Below are 27,397 nucleotides of genomic sequence, written 5' to 3' on the forward strand. Positions count from 1 at the left end.
GACTGGACTTTGAAAATGGCACCTGTTACATGCGGGATCAGTAGAGTATTTCTGTATAATTTGCTAATCATGGATGTGTTTAGGTATGACAATACTCTACCCCCAATGCCATGTACTCTTTGTAAAAAAAATAATTTCACTGTACATTTGCACTTCTCAAATGTGTCAACACAAAGCACCATTGAATTTTATTTGAATTTGACGATTGTATTTATGTATGCTACAGTGCATATTGGGCTACAGTGCCCATAACATTTGGGACAAAGATCCATCATTTATTTATTTGCCAATTTGAGATTTGTAATAGAAAAAATCACATGTGTGATGTGGTTAATGTGTACATTGTCAGATTTTATTAAAGGGCATTTTTATACATTTTGGTTTCATCATGTAGAAATTACAGCTGTGTTTATACATAGCACCCCTCATTTTAGGGCACCATAATGTTTGGGACACATGGCTTCACAGGTGTTTGTAATTGCTCAGGTGTGTTTAATTGCCTCCTTAATGCAGGTATAAGAGAGCTCTCATCACCTCCAGTCTTTACATCACCTTTGGAACTTTTATTGCTGTTTATCAACATGAGACCAAAGTTGTGCCAATGAGAGTCAAATAAGCTATTATGACCCTGAGAAACAAGAATAAAACTGTTAGAGACATCAGCCAAACCTTACGATTACCGAAATCAACTGTTTGGAACATCATTAAGAAGAAAGAGAGCACTGGTGAGCTTACTTCATGAAGACTTCATGAAGAGAAATACAGAGGCTACACTGCAAAAATAGGATGGTCAGGTTCAGGGCCATCTTAACAGCATTATAGGCCCCCGGGCAAAGCACTGCACTGGGGCCCCTACACCTCCAGTTTCTTTATGCCGAAACAAATATGCCGTCATAAACTTGCATGAAAATGTTCTCCGTTTTCATGTTCTACTGTAACATTCTACAATAGATTAGCATGGGGCCCCTATGCTCGTGGGGCCCCGGGCAACTGCCCAGCGTGCCCATGCATTAAAACGGCCCTGGTCAGGTCACAGTTTGCCAAGAAGTACTTAAAAGAGCAACCACAGTTCTGGAAAAAGGTCTTGTGGACAGATGAGGTGAAGATGAACTTATTTCAGAGTGATGGCAAGAGCAAAGTATGGAGGAAAAGGAACTGCCCAAGATCCAAAGCATACCACCTCATCTGTGAAACACAGTAGTGGGGGTGTTATGGCCTGGACATGTATGGCTGCTGAAGGTACTGGCTCACTTATCTTCATTGATGATACAACTGTTGATGGTAGTAGCATAATGAATTTTGAAGTCTATACACACATCCTATCTTCTCAAGTTCAAACAAATGCCTCAAAGCTCATTGGCAGGCGGTTCATTCTACAGCAAGAAAATGATCCCAAACGTACTGCTCAAGCAACAAAGGAGTTTTTCAAAGCTAAAAAATGGTCAATTCTTGAGTGGCCAAGTCAATCACCCGATCTGAACCCAATTGAGCATGACTTTTATATGTTGAAGAGAAAACTGAAGGGGATTAGCCCCCAAAATATGCATAAGCTAAAGATGGCTGCAACACAGGCCTGGCAAAGCATCACCAGAGAAGACACCCAGGAACTGGTGATGTCCATGAATCGCAGACTTCAAGCAGTCATCGCATGCAAAGGATATGCAACAACATACTAAACATGACTACTTTCATTTACATGATATTGCTGTGTCCCAAACATTATGGTGTCCTGAAATGGGGGGTCTATGCATAAACACTGCTGTAATTTCTACATGATGAAACCTAAGTGTATAAAAATGACCTTTATTAAAATCTGACAATGCGCACTTTAACCACGTGATTTTTTTTTCTATTACAAATCTCAAATTGTGGAGTACAAAGGCAAATGAATAAATGATGGGTCTTTGTCCCAAACATTATGGAGGGCACTGTATATCTAATTTGATAAGATAGCATGCAAAATCAAAGGTTTTCACTGTACCTTGTACACATGACAATAATAAACCTAAACCTAAAGAGAACTTGCCAGCTCCACACAGACAGCACCCAAGAAGGCTCACCAGCGTCTCTTCTTCCTGAGGAGACTGAAGAAGGTCCATCTGTCTCCTCAGATCCTGGTGAACTTCTACCGCTGAACCATCAAGAGCATCCTTACCAACTGCATCACAGTATGGTATGGCAACTGCTCTGTCTCCGACCGGAAGGCATTGCAGAGGGTGGTGAAAATTGCCCAACGCATCACCGGTTCCTCGCTACCCTCTATTGAGTCTGTCCAAAGCAAGCGTTGTCTGCGGAGGGCGCTCATCATCGCCAAGGACTGCTCTCACCCCAACCATGGACTGTTTACCCTCCTACCATCCGGGAGGCGCTACAGGTCTCTCCGTTGCCGAACCAGCAGGTCAAGGAACAGCTTCTTCCCGGCGGCTGTCACTCTACTCAACAACGTACCTCGGTGACTGCCAATCACCACCCCCCGGACACATTATTATTTATTCAAATCATTTGCTATGTCGCTCTTCCAGGGAGATGCTAAATGCATTTCGTTGTCTCTGTACTGTACACTGACAATGACAATTAAAATTGAATCTGAATCTGACCCAGGTTCAATGTCCAATGACCTGGGTCAAACGATGTAAATATGGAGCAACAAAGTGCACATAGTGAAGTCAAGAAAACCTGAGGAGGTAAAGAAGGGTCTCGACCCAAAACGTCACCATTAGGTCTGAAGAAGGATCTCGACCCAAAACGTCACCCATTCCTTCTTTCCAGAGATGCTGCCTGTCCCACTGAGTTACTCCAGCATTTTGGATCTACCTTCGATTTAAACCAGCATCTGCAGTTCTTTCCTACACATTTTGTCCGCTCCACTGCAAAATCACCTCAAGGTATGAAGAAATTCTCCTCCTCTCTCTGACGAGAGTTCAGCAACATCCTTTCTCACTGCTCCACCTCTGTGACTCCTCCTGCCCTCCAAATAGTCTGAAGAAGGGTCTTGAGTCGACCCAAAACATCACCCAATCCTTCTCTCCAGAGATACTGACTGTCCCGCTGAGTTACTCCAGCATTTATGTCTACCTTCGAGGTAAAGATCACATTGTTCATTATTATTCTTTACACAACCTGAAGTTGGCATGCAATGTAATCGCAATGTAGTGTGATTATGATTGATGTGCTGGTTGGAAATCCATGGGAGGCAACGTTATTAACTGGTTTATAGGCAATGCCCAGGTTACAACAGGTTTCCTGACCTGAGAGCTGTTCATAACCTAAATTTGTTCACGTCGTAAGTGGGTAGAAACAGTATGTGGAAGAGGATCACATGAATAGGGGTGACAGGAGAGCAAATAGGTGTGGGAAGGTCCAGGTACTGCTGACAGAGAGCACTCCCCATTGAAGTTGGCCCGGTTTCTGTAGTTTGCCACAATGTTGGTTGGGTAACTACAATTGCTGCATGTATGCCACATGATGGTCTTCAATTCCCCTTACAATTGTAAACTCTCACCAGAGCAGCTTTTCCATGTGACTATCGTCTCTGTCGGCAGTACCTGGATGAACCAGTGGAATATTATTGGTGGCTCTACGACAGTGTCAGTTGCATATCATTGCACTGCCTGCAAATTAGCACATTTGCGCAAACATCTGTTTGTTTGCTGCTGTTGTTGCTTGTGACTTATTCCTTGCCATCAACCATTCCTCTTTGCTAAGTGAACTTCCAAATGATGAAGTCCCTTCTGTGGTTGTTTTGAATTGCCTCTCAAATTTCAATTGTTCGTTCTTATAAGTTGAAATATTACTTTTCTTTTGACAACTGAAACAGTGGCTCTTCTGAATTGACAATAATGTGATGACTAGTGTTACTCCATTGCAGCAGTAACAGTAAACTGATCACACTAGTATGCTTCAGACTTTGTTTTGTAGCCTTAGATTTATCTACAGGTCTTTAATGAGACTGCATTATCTTGGCGGTGCTGAAATTCTCCAACATTTTTGATACAATTTCCAATGATGCAGCAACCCTACATGTAAGTTTTTACGTTGTTTTCATCTTTGGCTGAATGTATCCTTGCAGCAGTCAACAGATGGCCGAAAAAGGCACCAAAATTATAGTGAAAGGTTAACGACATGAAACGATACGATAGAACTTTATTTATCGCAGGAGGGAAATTGATCTGCCAACAGTCATAAAAACACAAAAGGATTGGGGCTGTGCAAAGATTGGGGAGTGGAGGAGGGGAGTCAGTCTCAGTCTACCCCACGACAGAAGGGTTGTACAGTTTGAGTCCTTTAAACAATGTATTAGCTGATAATTTCACCCCAATTCAATTTTTCCTTCTATTATTTATTATGTAAAATAATATGTGTGTTATGATTGTGTTTATAATTTGTTTGGTTGTTTTGTTGTTCCGCGAGCATTGCCACTTTCATTTCACTGCACATCTCGTATGTGTATGTGACAAATAAACTTGACTTGACTTGACTTGACTTGATTCAGACATTGTCTCAAAGGTATAGCTTTCAGCTGTGACTAACATCTTTGGATTAAACTATTCTTCCACTTTCTACTTCTTTCAAGAGAGGATTTGTCAGCATGCCATTTGTTTTGAGGCCATTCTCTGTCAGAAGTTTTTCTTCTCCCGTAATATCATAATATTTTGGGCAGTCTCATCAACGCCTCTTTAAACCACCAGCATATTTGATTATAAGAATATTTATATTCATTCAGTGTACATGCCGCGTGTTTTTTGAGGTTCATTGTACAAGGCAGGAACCTGACATAGTTGTTGGGCAGCCATGTGGTTCCACTATCGTACAACAGTGAAACGGTGCATGAGATAGTCCAGTGATCAATCCCAGCCATGGCGGCTTGCCGTGGTGAGCACTTCTGTCCTATATGTAGAGGCTCTGGGCAAACCTGACTCCATATGAGTAATCACAAGAAAATGATATATACCTAAAACTTGTCGCGTTCCAGTAAACAATGTCCTTTAAATGTACCGAAGAAATTAATACATTCATGACCAATTGTTAACATTTTCAACAAGGTATTAAACTTTGGTACATATATGGTAAAACTCTCAGAATCTCCATCGCATTGTTATTCAGTCCTAATGGTTCAGTATATATTGCACTGGGGCCTGTTTCGCAGCTCCCATCAAACTTGCTTGTGTCCAGTTTCCTGTGCTCCCTTTAAATTTAACAATATCACTGGAATATACTCCTGTGTAGCATCTTAAGAAAAGAAGTGAAACTAAAAGTGTGTTGCGGTATTAATATTAGTGAGATCCGGTAGTCTGGAAAATCTGCTAATTGGCCCCTGTGGGTGCTGAAATATCCAGAGCTGTTGCCTTGTATACCAGGCAGCACATCTGAAATAAGTGCTGTTGCCTTGTATACCAGGCAGCACATCTGAAATATCCAGAGCTGTTGCCTTGTATACCAGGCAGCACATCCGAACTGTTTACATGTTGACACGTAGATTGAAAGTTCTATACTGTCTGTGAAATTGTTACATAGCTTCAAAGCAGGCCCACCATAAATCTGACGTCCAGTAGGAAGGCAGTATGATCATTCAGACAATTACATACAGATACAGATCAAACTGCTTCAGATAGAACACCTTGATTAGCACAATTTCACTCGTAAAATAAATAATTTGGCCCACTGATCTTTGATAGCTGACTAAGGCTGATATTTTAGGTCAGCTAATGGTAGCTTGAGGAACAACAATGGGACTGCAATAGCATGCTGTGTGTTACACTAATACAGCTAAGATGCACTGGGTCACCAGAATGCCAACTAATTCTCAGCATGATTAGTATATTCGATCTCTGCAAAGATGTTATAAATCACAGACACATTATGGACAATCTGCTTGTACAATGAGAATGAAACATTTTTGAAAACATAGCAAATCAATACCAGAGAGCAAGTGCTCTCTGCATTGGAGTAGTCAGTATTTAACTACTCTCTTAAATTAAGCTGCTTGCAATGGGAAACTAAGCAATCTAAATAGCTGATCGCTGCAGTATTATTTATGGTGCAATGAACTCTAATAAAATCAAACTGATGAAAGTTAAAACTGCTAGTTGGCACACGAGAGGATGGTTGTGAGAAAGCTGGATTAGGAGGAAGTCTACCTCTGTTTTTGGTGATTTTTATTATGTTAAAGTTGCAGTTTCTATAATTTAGTAAAATCATAACAGGCCCTTTTGACCCACCTGATCCAAACTGATTGAGATGCCCCTCTAGATTCCTCCCATTTGCCTACATAAGGTCTTCTACAACTTCCTATCCAAGTATCTGTCCAGATGCCTTTTAAATTGTGTAATTGACATCCCTCTTGTCTATTTAGAACAAGTCACAGATATCGAGCAGATAGTGGGCAGAGCAGCACAAACCGCAATTGGTGGCGGTCCTTGTGGGAATTAGTCTCATTAAGAAGAAGCAACCAGAAATGCTTAATGACACATAAAAGCAGATTGACTGGAAATCAAAATGGATTGGCTGGATTGTTAAATCCTCAGAAGAGAGAGAGCATTTATAAAAGGAATCACAATGATAATGAATGAATGGTTATGAATATTAATTAAACATATCAAAAGAGGTATAAAAAGTACAAAGTACATTAAAAATCTATTGTGTCATTTTACAAGTTTCTAACAATATTGTAACAAGAAATTAGTCATTAGATGTAATTAATAGTTCCAAGACAGAATAATAAAATTGAAATTGATAAAGTCACACAATGGTTACAGCATAATGGGCCTGTCCAACTTGGCGACTGTTGCCGACCCTCATTAGTCTGAAGAAGGGTCTCGACCCGAAATGTCACCCATTCCTTCGCTCCATAGATGCTGCCTCACCTGCTGAGTTTCTCCAGCATTTTTGTCTACCTTCGATTGTTGCAGCATCTGCAGTTCCTTCTTAAATACAACGTCAAGTTGCCGGCAGTCGCCTGAAAAATCGGCAACTGGAACGGCGACTGTCAGTGTGGAACACACACACACTCACACTCATACTCACTCACACACAAACACACATTCATACTCACGCACACACATACACGCACACACACATCGCTTCCTTCACCAGCCCATTATGCAGGCGGGGGACAGGGTAAGCGGGGGTAGCGCTGTCTGAGTGAAATTCACACGGTGCAAAGCCAAGATGATACAGATACACATCACGATGAACAGGAAGGTCGGCGTTGTAATTAAGACGGCTAAAGCACAGTGGACGGTAAGCCCTTTAAGAGAGGGGGGATGGTGGGGAGAAGGAGTTGAGACCTGTTAAGAAGCCAGAGATACATGGCTCTGAAGCTTGGCGGACATTAACATTACTGGTCGGTTATCCTTGGTTTTGAAGACTACTGCTTACGTTTTTTTTCCCCAATGAGCCAATGAAATTCACCGGTCAGCACCGGCAACAAGCTACGAGAACCTTCGACCTCCTGGCAACCCACTAGGACCTCCTGGTGACCCACCTACGGCACGAGAATCCTCGCTACTCTCCATGGCGGCTTCATTCTAGTCGCCGCTAATTTTTCAACATGTCATTAGACGTGATTAATAGTTCCAAGACAGAATAATAACATTGAAATTGATAAAGTCACACAATGGTTACAGCATAATGGGCCATTATGAGTTTACTCTTCAATTTTCACATCTGAAGATGGAAATTAGAACCATTTGCATACACCTATTGTGCATTAAAAGGCAATATGCTTCACTGAAAGTAGGGTAAAGAGGACATTTAAAAATGAAATAGCTAGGCATTGCAAGAAAGTTATAAATAGTGCAGCAAAAAAAAGCAGCTAAGTTGACTTAGTGGGGCAGGTCCAGTTGGCAAACGAGCGCATGTAAAGCGAGTCAGATGTGTTTAAATCTGCTTTTAGTCATGAAAGACTGATAAATATTTGAAATAATTAGTCAGGTAGGATCATTGGTTTGGTTGGAAGATTTGCTCAGAAGTTAGATTGCTGAAGAGGGTGATATTTCATGGGGTGAATGGCAGTTCTCATCCAGAGTCCATTAAGATTTAATTCATGCAGAAGAAGGGAGAGGTTCAGAATTTCATACTAGCTCCTGCACATGAAAACTGCAGATACAGGTGCACAACCTTTTATCCGAAAGCCTTGGGACCAGACACTTGTCGGATTTCGGACATTTTCGGATTTCCGAATGGAAGATTTTTAGCGTAGATTAGGTAGGTAGCGCGGGCGGCTTGAAAAGTCTGGAGCGGCTGCCTCCTCCCCGGAGACCGGGGAATCATTGTAAATCATTGCATCAATGTTAGTCAGTTAGTTTGGAGGGATTTTATGTGGTGGTGGTGGGGTGAAGGGGGAAACTTTAATTCTTAGTCCCCTACCTGGTCGGCGACTCCCAACATCGCGGAGCTGAGGGCTCCGTCCAGCCGCGGGCTGCGCCGGTCGGTGCTCCGACCCCGGCAACTCTACCCCTGGCCGCGAGGCGCTCCAAATCCAGCGCCGCCCGCGGCCAGACGCCCGCAGTCCCAGCTCCGCGAATGTTGGGAGTCGGCGGCCACAGCGCTCCGGAGCTTACCGCACGGCGACCCGGTAAGGCATTGCCCGCTCCCCGCTGGTTTCCCAGCGCTGCGACGCCGCTGACTCCCAACATTCGCGGAGCTGGGGCTGCGGTGGCGGTGGATTTGGAGCGCCTCACAGCCAGGGGTAGAGTTGCTGGGGTCAGAGCTACAACCGGCGCCGCCCGCGGCCGGACACCCGCAGCCCCAGCTGGGAGTTGGCGGCCACAGCGCTGCTGAGCTTACTGCACGGCGACCCGGTAAGGCATTGACCGCTCCCCGCCTCTCCGACCAGGTAGGGGACTAAGAATTAAAGTTTACCCCTTCACCTCCTCCCCTCCCCCTTCACATAAAAGCCCTCCAAACTACCTGACTAACATTTAAGCAATGATTTACAGATGTTTAAGTGTCTCCCCGGACTCCGGGAAGGAGGCAGCCGCTACAGTAGTACAGACCTGGGTTGAACGTGGGTCGTTTCGGGTCAAGTTTGGCGCCAAACGTGAGCTTTGGTGTGCAGACGACATCCTGGAAAAAATGGCCGGTTTTCGGAGTTTTTCGGTTTCCGGAACTCCAGATAAAAGGTTGTGCACCTGTACTGGAATCTGGAGCAACAAACAATCTACTGGAGGGACTCAGCAGGTCGAACAGCATCTGTGGAGAAATTGAATTGTTGATGTTTTGGGTCAGAACCCTTATACTGGTGAGTTGGGGAATAGGGCCATACGTGACCAACACCTTGAGTTGCAATTTTTCCCACCCACCTGGGATGTCCCCGAGTAAGCTGGAGCTGGACTAGGGTGGTTCAGTGGAATGGAAGCATTCGTCAATTATTCTTAGTTTTGCCTAAATATTTTTGGGTGTTTGACACAATCTTCCTTTCCAGCAGATTTCCGCCAGTACACAGAAGAGACTTCTCACACTTTGTTTTTTGAGCTAGAGTCCAGTATTATGCACTTTGGTTTGCAGCTGTACCATTCCAATAATAGCAATTCATCATGAATCAATAAAAATCCATTAAAATATATCTAGTTTAAACCAAAATGATTATAGGTGAAATTAACATGTTTGCAAGGCCCTCCAGCTGTGGGAAAAGCTGACTTTTCCCTGGGTACGGTTTTTTTGCACATTTGAAAATCTGAAGAAGGGCCCAACTCGAAATATCGCTTTTCCATTCCCTCCACAGTTGCTGCCTCACCAGTTGACTCCCTGTAGAACTTTGCATTTTGCTCAATATTCCAGCACCTGCGGTTTCTCATGTCTCCATTTCTATGAAGAGTACTTGTTAGAAGAGTGTGTAGACCTATGAAAATTTGCTAAAGCCAGTTAGCCTTAAGACCAGAATGTAGAAACAAGGAACTGCATATGCTGGTTTACAAATCAAATACAAAGTGCTAGAGTAACTCAGCGGGTCAGGCAGCATCTCTGGAGCATAGTGACTGGTGACGTTTTGGGTCAGGAGGCTTTTTCAGACAGATTATGGTGCATAGGGTGGGGGGAGGATGACAGCTGGTAGAGAGGAGGGGCTGGTCTGGCAAGTAATAGGTGTACTTTAATAGAAGAAGGGTCTTGACTCGTAACGTCACCCATTCCTTGTCTCCAGAGATGCTGCCTGTCTCTCTGAGTTACTCCAGCATTTTGTGTCTATCTTAAGTAATAGGTGGACACAGGTGAGGGAACTAAACACTTGCGCGTGGTCCACCAAGGCCTATTGGATATTCCGGTTACTAATCATTTTAACTCTTCTTCTCATTCCCATACTGACCTTTCTGTCCTGGGCCTCCTCCATGGCAAGAGTGAAGCCATACCAAACAGGAGGAAAAGCACCTCATATTCTGCTCAGGTAGTTTACAATCCAACATTGAAAGAACATAGAATTCTCTAATTTTGGATAACTAGCTAAAACCATGCCCCCTCCCCACTCCTCTCTTCCCTGTGCTCCATTTGGACTTACACCATTTTTTGCCCTCCATCCCCACCTTTCCACCTACATTCACAATTCACAACTCTTCAATCCTTATCTCACAATTACTCTTCAATCTTTACCTCGCAGTATTTTTATATCTGACCCTTGTCAACCATGTGAGTATCAACACCCCCCCCCCCCCCCCCCCCCTCTCACCATGTATTCACTTATCATTTGTCAGGCTTTCTCCTTTCAGTTTTCATCCTCTCTCACCATAATCAGTGTGAAAAAAGGTCCCGACTCAAAACATTACCTGTCCATGTTCTCCAGAGATGCTGTCTGACTCGCTGAGTTACTCCAGCACTTTGTTTCTAGCCTCAAGACTAGATTTTTTTGTATAAATAAGTCTCTCTGAAATAAATTCAATTGCACTCAACAGCATGTTTAGTGAATAAGCAGCTTTCACTGAATATATTTCCCACATTACTTGTCAGAGTAAGTAAACTGTTCATTTGAAATGCTGCTTTAACAGGCTACACTGCTGTTAGAAGTATTCTAGTGATGCAGTAGGAATATTCCAATGTAAAACAACTTCTTCAGTGAACTTCATTACTCAAATGATTGGAAAACAAACCTCTCCAACTGGAGCAGCAAGTCAGCATTTTTCCAATTAGAGTACATTGCAAATGTGCTAATGTAATCTGTATGGCATGAATGATGGTTATTTTATTTAGTTTCTTGGCATGCTTTTTGTAAATTCATTCATGCTAGATGGTTATCACTGGAATGCTAGAAGTCATTGTCCATCTTTAATTACCCTGAGAAGATGACAACGAGCTATCTTCTGGAACGGATGCATTTATCATAATGAAGACATTTCCACCACAGTGCTCAATTGAGAATTCAAATATTTAGACGTGACAACAAAGGATGAATCCATTGCGAACCAGGAACATATGTAATGAGGGAAGAGATTAGAGGGTGCAGTCTGTGAGAGTCTAGTGTTTTGGATTAGGATTCGGCATTAGCCAAGGCAGATGGTGTGACTGTACCCCTACAGCCCCTTCGCAGGAATAATCCCAAAACTCGTAGAACCAACTTTGTCACTGATTATCTACTTAACATAGCTTTTTATAGGAATATTACTTCTAGACATTAAGAATGGAAGATTTGAGTAATCTTTGCACATCAGCAAGTTATAGGATTTACATACAGCACTGATGTCTAAGTACGGAGGCATGTGGTGCTTTTCAACTCGATCTCCAAGGAGAACTCTGTATCTCGCCATTATTCCATAAGTGAATTAATTAGGCTTCTCTTGAGTGAATTGACCAAGTCCTGGTTTTGTTTAAAAGCAGATAAATCTGCATGTTTCATTCTCTTGGGAATTTGGTTGAACTTGACTGGTCTAGTTCCAAATAAGATTCACCAGCTGTTAATCCAAACCGTCTGTAATCTTGTGGGATTAGCTTCTATGGTTCGCAGTGATAAATCGGTTGATTTCAAACTTGCGATAACATGCATGTTTTTGGTCATTTGTTTCCAGATTTACTACGACTGTGTTTTGTAAAATGATCTTCTGAGCAAATGAAATATTTCATTTTTCATGCAAGCATCAATAAATTACTTTGTTTATATTTAACAATTTAAAGTCTTTAAAATTCTAATTGTTGCCTCTTATTTAACAGCTGGACATTTGGTCCAAGTCCAATTACCAAGTCTTTCAGAAGGTGAGTGTCCTTTATTCTTGTCATTAAATTTTGCCCACATTCATATGAATGCTAATTTCAACTCTACAGCTGCAATGAGGTGAATTTCCATTGTCCCACTGGGATGAAGACAGAGATGTGTAACGCAAATGTTTTTTTTCATCTTGAAATCAAAAATGGAATTATGGATATAAAACGATTAAAGAGATGGTCCAACATGAAAAATGAACATACTGGACCTTGTGTTGGGAAATTAGCCTGGCCAGGTGACTGATGTTTGGGGATAGAGACCACAACTCTATAAGTTGTAAGATTGTTTTGAATAGGGAGAAGGTTGGACCTTGTTGGAAAATACTAAATTGCAGTCAGGCAAATTACAATGCCTTTAGGCAGGAGCCCAGGAGGGTCCACTGGGTGCAGTTGTTATTGGGCAAAACCAATCATCTGCCTCATAAAAATCCCTTATCCACCTGTAACTCGCCAGGATTTGTCCTGCCTCTCCTCTCTTCAGCTTTCTCCCCATCACGACTAACAGTATGAAGACGGGTTCCAACCCGAAACATCATGTACCCCTATTCTTCAGAGATGCTGCTTGATCTGCTGAGTTACTCCAGCACTCTATGTCTTCTGACGTTTCAGTCTTTTAAAGATCAGGTGATCAAAGTTCAGAACTGGCATGTTCCAGTTTGGAGAAGGGATATTGATGGCAAAGTAAGTGAACCTTGGATGGGCAAAGATGTTGTAAATTTGGCCAAAAAGAAAAAGGAAGCACATGCAAGATTTAAGAGGATGGAATCAGACAGGGCCACTGAGACATATAAAGAACTCGCGTGGGTGATTAGAAGGGCCACAATGTGGGCTCCTGTTCATTGGCGAGACAAAAGCGTAGACTCTGCCACTGTTTTGCTGGACACTTACGCTCGGTCTGCCAAAGCCTACAGGATTTCCCGGTTGCTGGCCATTTTAACTCCCCTTCCTATTCCCATACCCACCTTTCTGTCTTGGGCTTCCCCCATAGCCAGAGTGAGGCTGTTCTTGAACCTGGAAGTCACGGTTCTCAGGCTCCTACACCTTCTTCCCGATGGTAGTAGCACGATGAGAGCATTGTTGGATGATGCGAGCCTTTGATATTTGCTGCGCTTTTCCTGGCAGCACGCCCTGTAGATTTCTTTGATGGTAGGGAGATCAATACCTGTGGTAGACCAGGCAATGTTTACTACTATCTCCAGCCTTCCTCGTTATTTGGCGTTCCAATTACTGAACCAGGCTGTGATGCAACTAGTCAGTTTGCTCTCTACCTTACAGCTGTTGAAGTTTACATAGAACATAGAATAGTACAGCACAAGAACGCCCCCTTCAGCCCACAATTTGTGTGCCAAACTTGATACCTAGTTAAACTGTTTTCATCTGCCTGTACATGATCCATATCCTTATATTCCCTGCACTCCCATGTTTCTATCTAAAAGCCTCATTGATGCCACTATTATATCTGCCTCCACTGCCACCCCTGGAAATGCGTTCCAGGCCCCCACCACTCTGTGTAAAAAAACAAAACTTGTCCCACATATCTCCATTAAACTTTCTCCATCTCAAGGGCCTGTCCCACTTGGCGATTCTTTCAGTGATTTTTGGAGAACATGGATAGTAACGTTCAGGCCCAGACCCTTCTTCAGCTCTTTGCTCTCATTAATGTTGAAAGCAAGATTGTTGGATGGCAACATTCATTCGGATTATCAATCCCTCCTGCACTCTGTCATCATTAACCTGTTATTCTTCCAACAACGACGGCATCATCGACAAATTTAAAGATGGCATTTGAACTGTGTCTAGTTACAATCATTGGTATAGCGAGAGTAGTGCAGGGGACTGAGCACACATAATAGGTACTCCTGTGTTGATGATTATGGAGAAGGAAGTGTTGTTGCCTATTCATTCTGATTGTGGTCTGCCGATGAAGAAGTCGAGGATCAAATTGCATAGGGACACTTTGGAGGAGTTGATCATGTTGAACAGCGAGCTGAAGGTGATGAACAATTTTGCATTTTCGTGCATTGAGTTTTTATATTGTGAGTGCCAGGATCAAGATCAAACAGATTTAAAAAAATAAGCAGAATAAATGGTCAAGATATCTTGACCATTACCTTAGAAAAACTCCCCAGTGGACAATTAGCACTTTCACTCTTACAACAGACACGAGTGCTGTTATTTTCTCAGTCCAAGATAGATTCTAAATTAAAAGCAATATGCTAGAAGAATTCAGCCAGCTGAGCAGCATCCGTGGGAAGAGAAACCAGTCAACATTTTGGGTTATGGATCTTTCCTCGATACATTTGGATCTTTCCTTGGTGGTAGAGTGGAGGGGTGTCATTTTTGAAAGCAGAGCTGAGGGGAGGTTTGAGGTGCAAGACAAAAGAAGATATGGAAATTGGTTAAAACTGAGTAGAAGCAAGAGTAGGCATTTCATACAAACTGGGAGAGAAGGGGATAAGAGCATGATATGGGAAATAATGGGAGAGCAGTTTACCTTAAGTTGGAAAATTCAACATTCATTCCGGATGCCTGCAAAGTGCCTAGAAGGAAAATGTTGTTACTCTAGCTAAAGTTGAACCATAGTGGAGGACACCACAGACTGACTGACAGACTGGAATAAGAGCGGTATTAACAAATAAAGTTACATGAAATGGGAAGCTACAGACTGAGCACAGGTGCTCCACAAAGTGATTGCCCAATCACAAGATTGATTCTATTGCAGTTTCACCATGTGCACAAAATGTTCAGAAAGTCAGGCACAATCGATAGAGGAACATAATTATCCCTCAGATCTGATGAAACATTGACTGCCGCAGACTGCCGGCTGAATTGCTGAGTGTTGCAGCAGCCACGGTATTTTACTTCCAGTAGTAAATGGTTCATTTCCAACACAACGGGGCAAGATAGTGATCAGATGATGCAAACTTTGGCTGAAATATTTACAAATCTGTCCAGTTTTTATTAAACCCAGGAGGCAGTGGTTTCATGTCAAGATCCCCAGATGGGAAAGTTAGGGGTGATCCCTTTGTGGCTTTCCCCACTGTAAGTGTCTGATTTTTTTCTCTTTCAATATACACAAGGGTTTGCTCTGTCAATACTTTACAGGATCTGCCTTATAAACATGCCAAACCTCATGAAAGAACGTCTATCGCAGATGAGAAAACCAAACAGATTTATGTGCATGTTTTGCCTGCCTGTAATTTTGTAATTAACTGATTCTCTGCACAAGAGATGAAAACAATGCTAGTGTGAACGGACACCTAGAAGGGAACATGTGACAAAGAGAGTTAGATATTCTTAAAATAGAAGTTACTTCAGAAGGTCCAGGAATGTACAGGTGAGAAATAATTTTCATTGAGCATCAACTGCAGGCGCAAAATATGAAGCTGGGGTCAGACAGAGAGAAGAATTTTTTTGTAATGAGTAATAGTAATTCCTGAATCAAAAACAACTTGTGTTTGTGTTTTGGAAAGGAGCTCAGGTTACAGCTCCCATTAGATAGTTTCATGAGGAATTTAATAGATGTTCCTTTCACTCTCACATTTGCAACAACTTGTTTTTATACGTTGGTATTGCCCAGAAACTGGAATGCACCTTTTTTTTGGTAAACTAAACATAGTGTTTAGTGCTGCTGTCGGCAACCTAAGCCAATGCTTTGCCTTTAAGGGCTAATGCTTTCACTGATTGCTGCAGCAGGGTTGCAATGTTTTAACATCTCTTTCTGGGTGTAAAACACTTAATGCTGTTGTATACTTGTTTTTGTTTAATTCTATCCAATTTGATCAATTTTAATCCACTGAAAAACTGCAGAATTTATCAAAGTAAATGTGCAACAGTATTTAGAGTGTTTTTCACCAAGAGAGAAATGATAAAACATTGCAACCTGTTGCAATAATCAGCAAAGGCTGACTTTAAAGGTAACGCATGGTGTATATTGTTGGACCGCTGCCACAGAGGAGAAGAAAAATGCAGGAGAGAGGTCACACGGGAAGGAGTCAGCAGAACAATTATAGATGTGTACCAGGCAGTGTTTGTATTGAGGTATATTCCAGGATGGAGGGAGGGTGGAGGTCTTGTATACAAGGCTGACTAGGCCATAGGTGCATGGAGGAGATGAGGCCAATTACCTCCTCCAGGCGAGAGAATCTCCGTTCATTGGAACAGTTTCACAAGAAATGTCACCTTCTCAAAATAGTCTTTTGGTTAACCTCAATGTTAAGATGAGCTGCTCTTTTATTCAGTATACTGTTCTCTCACACTAACAGACCAACAAAAACACTCTTGGTTATACAAATTATCCTCTTTCCACATGCTCATACACAATTCATCACTCCAAGTTCCAGCTTGAGAACCATTACCTCCAGGTTCAAGAACAGCTTCTTTCCATCAACCTTCAGATTCTTGAACCACACTGCCCAACCCTATCTCAGCACCAAATTACTGTGGACTTTGCAGTACCACGGTTGCGCAACGTACTTTGCCTTGCACTTTTACGGTCTGGTTTGCCTAGAAAAAAAAATCAGACCTTCCTACATTTGATCAACAGGTTGGTGCCTTTGATGTCTGCATTTTACATTGCAGCATTTCAAAAGAAACTCCTCATTTATTTTACCTGTCAGTGCCTCAACACAAGCTCCGCTGCCAGATTTAACAATCTTTTGGAATTGTGCAAGTGTTCTAGAAACTGCTTGACAGATCTGTACAAGTCTGGTTGAAATTGCCACTTTTGAATCTTGAAGAAGACAGAGACAAGGACTGATCCATCACAGTGGTGAACAACTTGGCTGCCAGTGCGGAACTGAACGGGTTTACTGTGGTTCGCTGCACTTCACAAGTACATTCTTGTTTTGTGGTGAGGCCTTTGTTGCAGGTTGTTATATACTTGCAGAATCAGAGTTTTTTAGTACATACATGTTTCTGGTTCTCTGAAACAGTGACCCATTTGGTTGCACTCAGTTTTTAAAATGTCAACAATGCTTTCATTTTCACCTTAAAGCCCATGTAGATACGGCTGCATCTCATTTCGGAAAACAATGCAAATTCTAAAATCATTCAGCAGAAAGAAACGGTCAGCAATCCTTCTGTTGCTCTTTTGACCAGCTTAAAATTAGACTCTCCAGTTACAAACTCACTGACCTATTTGTAATAATTTTTTTGAAATATCTTTGTAATAACATTAAAAAAATATTTACAGCAATGATGAACTCTTTAAATATGTGAATTATTATATATGTGAAATATATAAATTGTATGCACACATTTTAATGGTATCGGATCCTGTCAAAAGGTGCAATGCATTTTGAGGATGGGCAGAAGCAATAGGGCCTCAAAAATCTTTCACAGGCCAACGTCCTCCCAAGGCCACACTGCAGCCTCACTTCAATCTGTCCTCTTCAACTGGCCCAAGCAAATCTGAATACACAAAAACTGCAGGTGTTGAACTAAATCTGAGTGTTATTGCACTCACAAATATATGGTACTCATTAAATGTATCACTAAAAGTTAAGGTTTGTCCATTTTAGTGCATCGGATTTTATTGGAATAATAATTATTGCTAAACAATCTCACCGGAACTGAAAATGAACATTTAGAAGTATGAGATCTTATTCAAATTTTAATTAGCCTGGATTTTTAAATTTTGGTTTCATCTTTTCAATGTCTCCTCAATCTCTTAATATCATCTATATTTCAATTCCTGTTAATGACTTGGCATTGAATGAATAATCTGACTACTTCTAATGGGCACAAACAACACACCAAATGTATTGACTGCCTGATATGCAGAGTGTTTCCAGTATCTTCTGCTTTTATTTCAGACGGTCATGATATGGTGATTATATGGTGATCAAGTGCAGGAGACTGGAGGAGATCATCTGAAGACCTTCCAATGCTTTCCCATCTTACACCATTGCCTATTGTGTTTGCTTAGTATTGAGCTACAATTAAATGCTTTTTGAACCGCAACAACTTTGAGTCTGAGAAATATTCGATCGTTAAAGTAGAATGAACAGTGAATGACATTCATTCAAGTTGACCACAAAATATTTGTTAGTGTGCATCCTGGTTGGAAGGGCTTTGTAAAACAAAATGATTTCTCCATGGTAAAGTTATCAGAAGCTAGGATAATACTGTTTATGAGAAAGAAGGGAAAATGGGAAGGAGGAGATTGGAAAATGACAGCAATGAACTGACTAGATGGATGAAAAGTTAATACAATTTTGGGGGACTTTTCTGAGTAAGTTAAGTTTTATACATGTGTTAAACAATTTTGGGAATGTAATTGTGTCAGTAAAATGACTAAAAATGACAAATCAATAATCTTTCCTAGGACTTTCTTGGATACTCACATGAGCACTTTTGTTTAGAATTGAATAGCTGATTTCATCAATGTAACTTGTAAATCATGGTTGGTTTTCTCAATGGCTATTATTCTGGCTTTCATTTCTTGTCATTTATCTCTCAGGTGACAGATCATGCCACAACAGCACTGCTGCATTACCAGCTGCCTCAGATGCCAGATGTGGTGGTCAGATCTTTCATGGTAAGTGATACAACGTCAAAAAAATTCATGCATGTAATGCAACCCACAGTGGGGCTTAGTACCTCTGAAAATTAAGCACTCTACATGAACATTGAAGGTATTGAGCTCTGAAATGTTTGCTGTTTGTCAGTCGCCATTGTGGCATTTTACTACATAATCTCAATAAATGGGTGTTGAAGAGAGATTAGCGTCACCAGACTCTCCATTCCTCACACTCAAATGGATGACAGTTCGTAAAACGCTCTGACAGTGTACAGAAAATCTGCTGTCATCATCACATTACCTGTCCAGTGCCGAGAAATTAAATGTACCAAAAGAAGATGCGAAGTGCTGGAGTAACTCAGCAGGTCATGCAGCATCTCTGGAGAATATGGATAGGTGACGTTTGGGTCAGAGCCCGTTTTCAGACTGGTTATAGGGGGTGGGGGGAGAAATAGATGCAAGTCCAGATGGGACACAGGGGAGAAGGGGGGGGGGGGGGGGGAAGAATAGAGTGGGTGAAGGTTTGTAGTTACCTAAAATTGGAGAATTCAATGTTTATATCATCGGGGTTGTAAACTACCCAAGCGGAGTATGAGGTGTTGTTCCTCCAGTTTGTGTGTGACCTCACTCTGGCAATGGAGGAGGCCAAGGGTAGGAAGGTCAGTATGGGAATGGGAAGGGGAGTTTAAATGGTTAGCAGATGCAGTATGCCTTGGTGGACCTTCCGCAAGTGTTCGACGAAACAGTCACCGAGTCCATACTTTGTTTCACCGATGTAAAGGAGGCCACATCGCAGGAGGTTAGAGAGGTGCTTGCAAACCTCTGGCTCACCTGGAAAGACTTCTGGGGTCCCTGGATGGAAGTGAGGGAAAAGATATTAGGACAGGTGTTACATTTCTTGCGGTTGCAGGGCCAAGTATATGGGGAGTGGATTGTTTGGGTGGGATGAGTGAATTAAGGAGTTGCAGACATAGCAGTTTTTGCGGAAGACGAAAAGGGTATGTGAAGATATAGCAGTCTTTCCAGATGAGTCAACGGTTCAAGGGCACATCCTCGAACCTCATCTACTAAAACAGGTGTTCCTGATGTGGCCTCCTGTACATCAGCGAGACCAAGCGTAGATTCGGTGATGGTTTTGCCAATAGGTGCTCAGATGAGCCAATGCCAAAGGGAATCTCTGGGTTGCTAACCATTGTAACTGCTCTAACCATTCTCATGCTGACCTTTCTACCCTGGATCTCCTCCTTTAGTAGAATGAGGCCACATGCAAACTGGAGGAACAACACCTCATATTCTGCTTGGGTAGCTTACAACCCAGCAGTATGAATACTGAATTCTCCAAATTTAGGTAACTTTAAACCCCTCCCCGGTCTTCACCCCTCTTTCTTCCCCCTCTCCCCTGTTCCACTGAGCCCCACCTGGTCTCGCACCTATTTCTCTCCTTCCACATACATTCTTTCCTCTAGCTTCATAATTCGCAACTCTATCCCTTTTGACTCACTGTGTCACTCATTCTGTTTTCATATCTGGCCTCCGTCCACTATTGGCCCATCAAAACCATGTCTCATCTCTATCAACCTATTACCTGTCAGGTTTTGTTCTGCCCCCCTCTCTTCCAGCTTTCAACCACACACACACACACACACACACACACACACACACACACACACACACACACACACACACACACACACACACACTCACACACACACACACACACACACACACACACACACACACACACACACACACACACACACACACACACACACACACACACACACACACACACACACACACACACACACACAAAAAATAAGGGTCTGACCCACACCTACATGATCATTCTATGGCAGCTGTAAAAACCAATTAAACGTTACATTTCTTATATTCAAACCTGATGCCTCGCTTTTTACTACTTCACTTTAAAGACTATCCATTCATCTTCATCGCAACTGTTTGATGTTTGACATCCAAGCGAGTAGTTCATAGTAGTGTAATTTTAGCGTCTGATCTTAACCATTAGTTCTGCATGTTAAACTTGTGACAAAAATGTTTCTCTAATTGCTGATACTTTCTTGATTATCCAGCATACAGTATAAAAGGATTGGATGGTTTGGGTAGGGATACTTTATTGCAGATACTCAAATCAAAATAACTTGGAGAAATGAAGTGCAAGAATCTTTCAAGACTGTAAAGTTTTAAATGGTCACCTTTAACTTTGGATCCTTTTGTTTTCTGAATTTATGTGGTTCGATCAGAAATTTATTTTCTATTTAAGGCAAATTGAAATCACCTCATTGCAAGTTAAAGAACGGCTAGACTAGTTTGCATTCTGGAAGTCTCTCGCCAGAATAGTTGCTTCTTGTTTGTATCGGGATGAGCATGTCAGCTGCTAACAAAGTACTACAGATTAGATAAATGTCCTCTTGCTGGGTTACATGGTAGCATAGAGCTGCTTTACCAGGCTGCATACTCCTTTGGTTACTATAGATATCCTAAATTCCTCAAGGAAATCCGCGGGTTGGTGTTAGTTTAGAGATACAGCATGGAAACAGGCCCTTCGGCCCACTGGGTTCACGCCGACAAGCGATGACCCATACACTAGTTCTAACCTACACACTAGAGACAATTTACAGAAGCCAATGAACCTATAAATCTGCACGTCTTGGAATGTGGGAGGAAGTGCCCAGAAAAAACCCATGCGATCACAGGGAGAATGCACAAACTTCGTACAGACGGTACCCATAGGCAGGTTAGAATCCAGGTCTCTGTAGCTATAAGGCAGCAATTCTACTACTGCGCCGCCCCTACAAATTTAAGATGTGTTTCTGTCTTTAGGCCATTCAGTAATAATTATCCTAATTATCCTATTCTGCTTGGAATTTGCTGGATGAATACATCCACAAAAATCAATTTAAATGTGGGGATGGGGTTGAAATATATTTCCTGATATATCAAAGCTAAAACCTTCCTCAGATAATTTAATGGTCAGCTTTAAAAATATATACAACGTACAAGATGTGTTCTTCCATCAGCACCTGGTGGAGAGGTTGGTGATGGTACAAAACAGGCAGATACATTATGTTGTTCAAGAAGGAACTGCAGATGCTGGAAGATCGAAGGTACACAAAATTGCTGGAGAAACTCAGCGGGTGCAGCAGCATCTATGGAGCGAAGAAAGATACATTATGTTCATGTTCTCATCTTCAAAAAGACCATGTTGCTGTACTAGTGACATGGCTAATGCAGGCATTCAATCTGAGATATTTTAAAGGAAAACACGATTATTTCATGCTATTTTCATTTCAGTGGCTCCACATTTAATAACAATCTCATCTGCAAGATTAAATCATAGCAGTTTCAGGTCTTTGGCGAAGTCCCTCTTTTACCAACAGGGTCCTTAAGGGCTTTAGTGAAACTCATCTTTTCACTAGCATTTTGCTTCAGATGGATATATAAGTTATTAATGAGTTTTTCAGCTGAGTCGCACAGATAAAACAATTAATTAAAAACAGCTTTATAAGTAATAAACACCCCCAAATTTGAAAACAAATGGGATTTATATTTTTCAGCTGTGCTGGCTCTGTTATATTGGGTATTTATGGACATGTATCTATCCATATATTACTAAAACTCTCATCTTGTCTGTCTGGATGGTCCTGAAATTACACCAAAATGGTACACGGTAGCGCTGCACTTTTTGGCCCACCTTTACTCACCATTTTCCTGGGGTGTGGTGCATCAAGTTTCATTCAGATTGATAGAATAATTTACAAGTTATTCACATTTTAAACTTTACAAAATCCAGTTTGAGAAAAATCACTTGAACCTGCACTGACAGTTAGCAGGGTATGATGTCACAATGGGATCACATTTACATAAACTGTCCGTCAGCAGTGTTCCACCCCACAATTACATCACAATGGAACCTCATTTACATTAAAAAAAAACAGCAGCTTCCACCTCGCAATGACATCAAGGGTGGTAGGGAGGGGAGAGGGATTATGGAGGGAGGGAGGCAGGGAAGGTTAGGGTGTGTTGTATCAGGTTTCATTCAGATTTATGGTATATGACGTTATTCACATTTTAAACTTTACAAAATCCAGTTTGAGAAACGGGTGCCACTTGGTCTAGTTAAATATAAAATGGATGTAATATTTTATAATTTTCACCAATATTTGTATCAATACAACCCAGTACTCTGATTTTGAAAATCAGTCCATAGTAATACATTTGAAAATTTTAAGACAAAGCCCGTTTTGTTTATTATCCTAAATAGATAGATGTAGTGTGCAGGAAGGAACTGCAGACACTGGTTTAAACTGAAGGTAGGCACAAAATGCTGGAGAGCAGGAATAGGTGACATTTCGGATCGAGATCCTTCTTCAGACTAATATAGTGATTTAGTCTTGTGTTTGACTCGCTTGCCACTATTTGGGAAATACTATGTTTCATCATGGAACAGATTGCTGCCTTCCAGCCAATTACAGATCTCATCTCATCACATTAGTAGAGTTCCCATCCACAGTATCCAACCTCACGATGCCTCAATCCCACACTGCCCGCTTCTGCACCATACCTAAGCTCCATGACAGGCCCGTTGTTTCTATCTGCTCATGCCCACCGGTACTTATTTCTTTGTACCTGGACTCCATCTCCTCCCATTATCCGGTCCTTTTTCACTTATACTACTGCACCTCTCATGCTCTCCACCTTTTCAATAACTTCCAATTCCCCCGTTCCAACTGGCTCATCTTTAGCATGGATGTCCAGTCTCTGTACCTCCATCCCCCTTCAGAAAGGTCTTTGAGCCTTCCATATCTTTCTTGAAGAAACACCTCTAAACTAATCTCTAAACTATCTCTAAACTAAACTAAACCCAACCAATTCTCCTGTATGAACATTCTCATCTCCTTGGCAGAACTTGCCCTTGCCCTGAATACCATCTTTTTTTATTCCTCCCACTTTCTGCAGATCAAAAGATAGCCACGACACTCACATGTGCTTTAGCTAGTCCTGTTTCTTTGTTAGTTGCAAGGAACAGTTCTTGTTCGCAGTCTGTTTTGTGCACTCACCCAATCCCAACCCCAACAATCGCTGTTGTTTTCTGCACTCAACACCACCTACTTCTTGATATCAATATATCCTTAGTATTAGTATACCTATACTGATCTCACAATCACCATTCCTTATCCTTGATGAATAATGATACAAAGTACTCTTTACATTAGCTCCAGGCGAAAGTTCACATATTTATTCTAGAGTGATCCTACCTTTTCCCCAGCTCCCCTCTTGTTTTTAGTCCTACTCACCAAGGATATTTCATGTTTTCTTTTGGCCTCCAGATACCCTATTTGAGTTATTTCATGCTACCTTTATTTTCCTTATGTGATTTCAGTTCCTCAAGCTTACATACAGTGCCCTCCATAATGTTTGGGGCAAAGACCCATCCTTTATTAATTATGGAGTGCACTGTATGGTTATTTTTCCATTTTTATAGCATCTTGCACATTTACAACATCTCTCATCATCCAGGGTTCCTGAACCTTGCCATCCTTGTCTTTTTTCCACACTGGAATATGCCAGACCTGAATTTTGATCAACTGATCTTTCACCTTACCTATCCCCTCCACCCTCCTCCTCCCATCTGATTCTATCTGCCCACCATCCCCTCCTATCTGCTTCCACCTATCACCTACCAACCTCTGTCCCACATCTCTACTCTTATCTACTGGCATTCCTTTCTCCTCCCGTACAGTCCCTATGCAGAATCTCAACCCAAAACAGCGACATACACATTTACCTCCACAGCTGCCATTTGACCCACTGAGTTATTATAGTGTTCTGCTTTTTGTTCCAGATTCCATCAAGTTTCACACAATCCTTCTGTACTGAGGCCATAAACTTCTTTAGAACTTGGTTCTCTTTTTTTTAAACTTGCTTTACTGGGGAATGTTATGCATTTTAACATTTTGATTAAGTAGCTTTCCTGTGGAGTTGATTAAACACTGTGTAATGAGCAAGATGATTAATGGACCGTGTTTGTACCTGCAAACTTGAGCAAAATAAAAATCACCATTTTGATTACATATCAATCTCCACCAATTTTTGCGTGGTACCAGAATAAAACAGATCCTTTAAAACACAGCATTTTAGTTGTGTTCACATAAATATTGAAGCACGGGCTTAATCCTTCCTCTGACCTTTCACGCTGGTAAAGTAGAACTCATCATGGGTGCAGTGAGCTGGGAATTTACAAAAAGACAGGTGTTGCAAATGGCATCTTCCAGTCGATCCTGTGCGGCTGCTGTATTTTAATTTGTGATATTTCAATATTGGAGATCTATAACAGAGCTTGAGTGGAAGCTGTTATCCTTGTCTTAAAACTGAGGAGCTGGAAGTTCTCATTTTGAGTGAAGCGTAACAATCAATGTTACAATTGAAAAATTAAAATGCAATTATATATTAAAACTACTGATCACGTGTTACTCTGATTTTTTTTTCCAGACTTGGTTGCGAAGTTACATTAAGCTATTCCAGGCTACGTGTCAGCGGTGTGGAAAATTTCTTCAGGATGGATTGCCTCCCACGTGGAGAGACTTTCGCACGCTAGAGGCCTTTCACGATACTTGCAGGCAGTAACGTTCAACTCCTGGTCTAGTTATTAAGGATCATATCGGGAAATTGTGGCATGTACAGCACAGGAAATGAAGGACAGTCAGTCAACAAGCCTAGTTTAAATGAATTCCTGAGGGTAGAATGATTCCTCCAACATCTTTCTATTCAGGCAAAAGTATTTTATTATAAAATACATCAAAATGATAGAAACAGTGGGACATTCAGATAAGGTATGTAAATGATTAGATTTAACATTTTTATGGGTACATTTTAAATCATGGTTTTCATGTGTGCATTAGGACTTTTTTAATGCATTTTGTTTTTTCTGTTCCCACATTCACATCACGTTCCTTTATTTGAGAGAAGGGTCAAGCTGTCTTACCAGTATTCTTGGCTGTCTCAGTGTATGCACTGATCAAATAAGAAATTCATAAAGCTCCCATTTAAATGTCCAATCATTAATGTTTACAGCAACATGTTGCCTAGGGTTGTGTCCTCTTGTTCTTTTTTACTTTGCTTTTTGTCACAAACGCTTGGGTCAGATCTTGTTCTCACATCTCACCATGAAATTGAAATTCACTTCTCTGTAGTATTTTTTATTTCATCAGCTAAACTAATTATAATATATACCATTCTGGAGATTGCAGCCTTGTCTGTTGCAAAACTCAAGTTAACATCTCATCCTCAACTTCAATTTCAACACTCCTATTAAAGAAATTTGAGGGAGGGGAGAACAAAACTGAGAAATAGATGAAATCTGATCAGATGTTCCTGTGGAACAACAACCTTTCTTCATTTGCATTTCATAATTAGGTTGTTAAATCTTAACATTTATTGGTTCAAACAAAAAGGTGAAGCAGCTCTTATTAGGAAACATTAACACCATTTCCCTCTCCACCAATCTTTCTTTGTGATAGGGAATGTGTGTTTTTAAAGGTAGAGGTGATTAAATAATCCAATGGACAGTTGATAGATGATGAATAAAGAATAACTGAGTTTGTTTATTCAAATGCTATTTTTGTAATTAAAATTCCTTACATTTTGGTTCTGAGATGAAATGTTTGATTTTATTGACATTTTGAACATAAATACCAGCGGGTGCTAATAAATCACAAAAAGCCTATAGTGTTTTTAAGAAATTTTGAATTGAAGATAAATATTCCAAAATCTAAATTTTACATAATGAAAACAAGTTAGGTTGATGCAACATTGGTGTCATCTATATGGAAAGCCACCAACATTTGTTTCTAATTACAAAAGTGCTGTAGATGCGTGGCATATGGAACGATTGAAAGTGCTAGTGATGTTCAAACAGGTCAGGCAACATCAGCAGAAATAGAATAACCCTTCATTCAAAGAGTTTGTATTTTACAGATACCAACCAAAATCTGCAGCTGCTCTCCCAAGTATAGATTCCACTATCACAACAGTGACCCTTCACTGAGCGTTCCCGTTAAGCATTTTCTGCTGCAGTGAAGGGTCACTGTTGTGATAGTGTATTGTTGTTTGAGGATTGATGTTACTTCCAATATTAAAGCGATCAGTATCTAATCAAACCTATATCTGGAGTAAATAACTCTCTTCATCTCTCTGATATCTCTTTTCTGTGTCAATCAAAGTCGGTGCAGATTTGTAGCTGTATTATGTACTGAGTTTAACATTTGTGCATAAAGAGTAGTACATGTCATATTACTCATTGAAATCCAGTGGTATTAGAAGCACTTAAGTGAATATAATGATGATGACTTGTTTCCCTAATCGGGACAGCTGCTGTTAATCTGGTTCAGTCATGGTCTGTCATTTGAACTCTCAATTAATTGAATGTGAAACATTTGACCATGATTGCAGTGTCAGTCGCGGGTGCCTAGAGAAGCAGCTTGGCTGTCTCCAGTACTTGTGTACCACAATCAAGTCCCCATGTCCTCCCACAGGAAGAATGTACAATTATTGTAATAACATTATTATATCAACAAAGACATCTGCTCAGTAAAATTGTAGAGGATAGAAAATGATCCAAATCTCTTGCAAGTTTCAAATTCATAATCTTCTGGTGATTAATTTTGGCAATAA

The 27,397-nt window shown here is 41.1% G+C and overlaps 1 protein-coding gene across 1 annotated transcript in view; it reads left to right on the forward strand.

Moving 5' to 3' along the window:
* Nucleotides 1-26,450, forward strand: part of med27 (mediator complex subunit 27) — a 190,947-nt gene extending 164,497 nt beyond the window's left edge. Inside the window, exons 6-8 of the mRNA XM_055660032.1 lie at nucleotides 12,133-12,174; nucleotides 18,647-18,724; nucleotides 25,217-26,450. Of these exons, the coding sequence (XP_055516007.1) occupies nucleotides 12,133-12,174; nucleotides 18,647-18,724; nucleotides 25,217-25,351 (255 nt within the window). The 3' untranslated portion in view covers nucleotides 25,352-26,450. The remainder of the gene's footprint in view (nucleotides 1-12,132; nucleotides 12,175-18,646; nucleotides 18,725-25,216) is intronic.
* The last annotated feature ends 947 nt before the right edge of the window (nucleotides 26,451-27,397 follow it).

Source organism: Leucoraja erinacea, chromosome 31 (assembly GCF_028641065.1).
Source record: "Leucoraja erinacea ecotype New England chromosome 31, Leri_hhj_1, whole genome shotgun sequence".
Lineage (NCBI taxonomy): Eukaryota > Metazoa > Chordata > Chondrichthyes > Rajiformes > Rajidae > Leucoraja > Leucoraja erinaceus.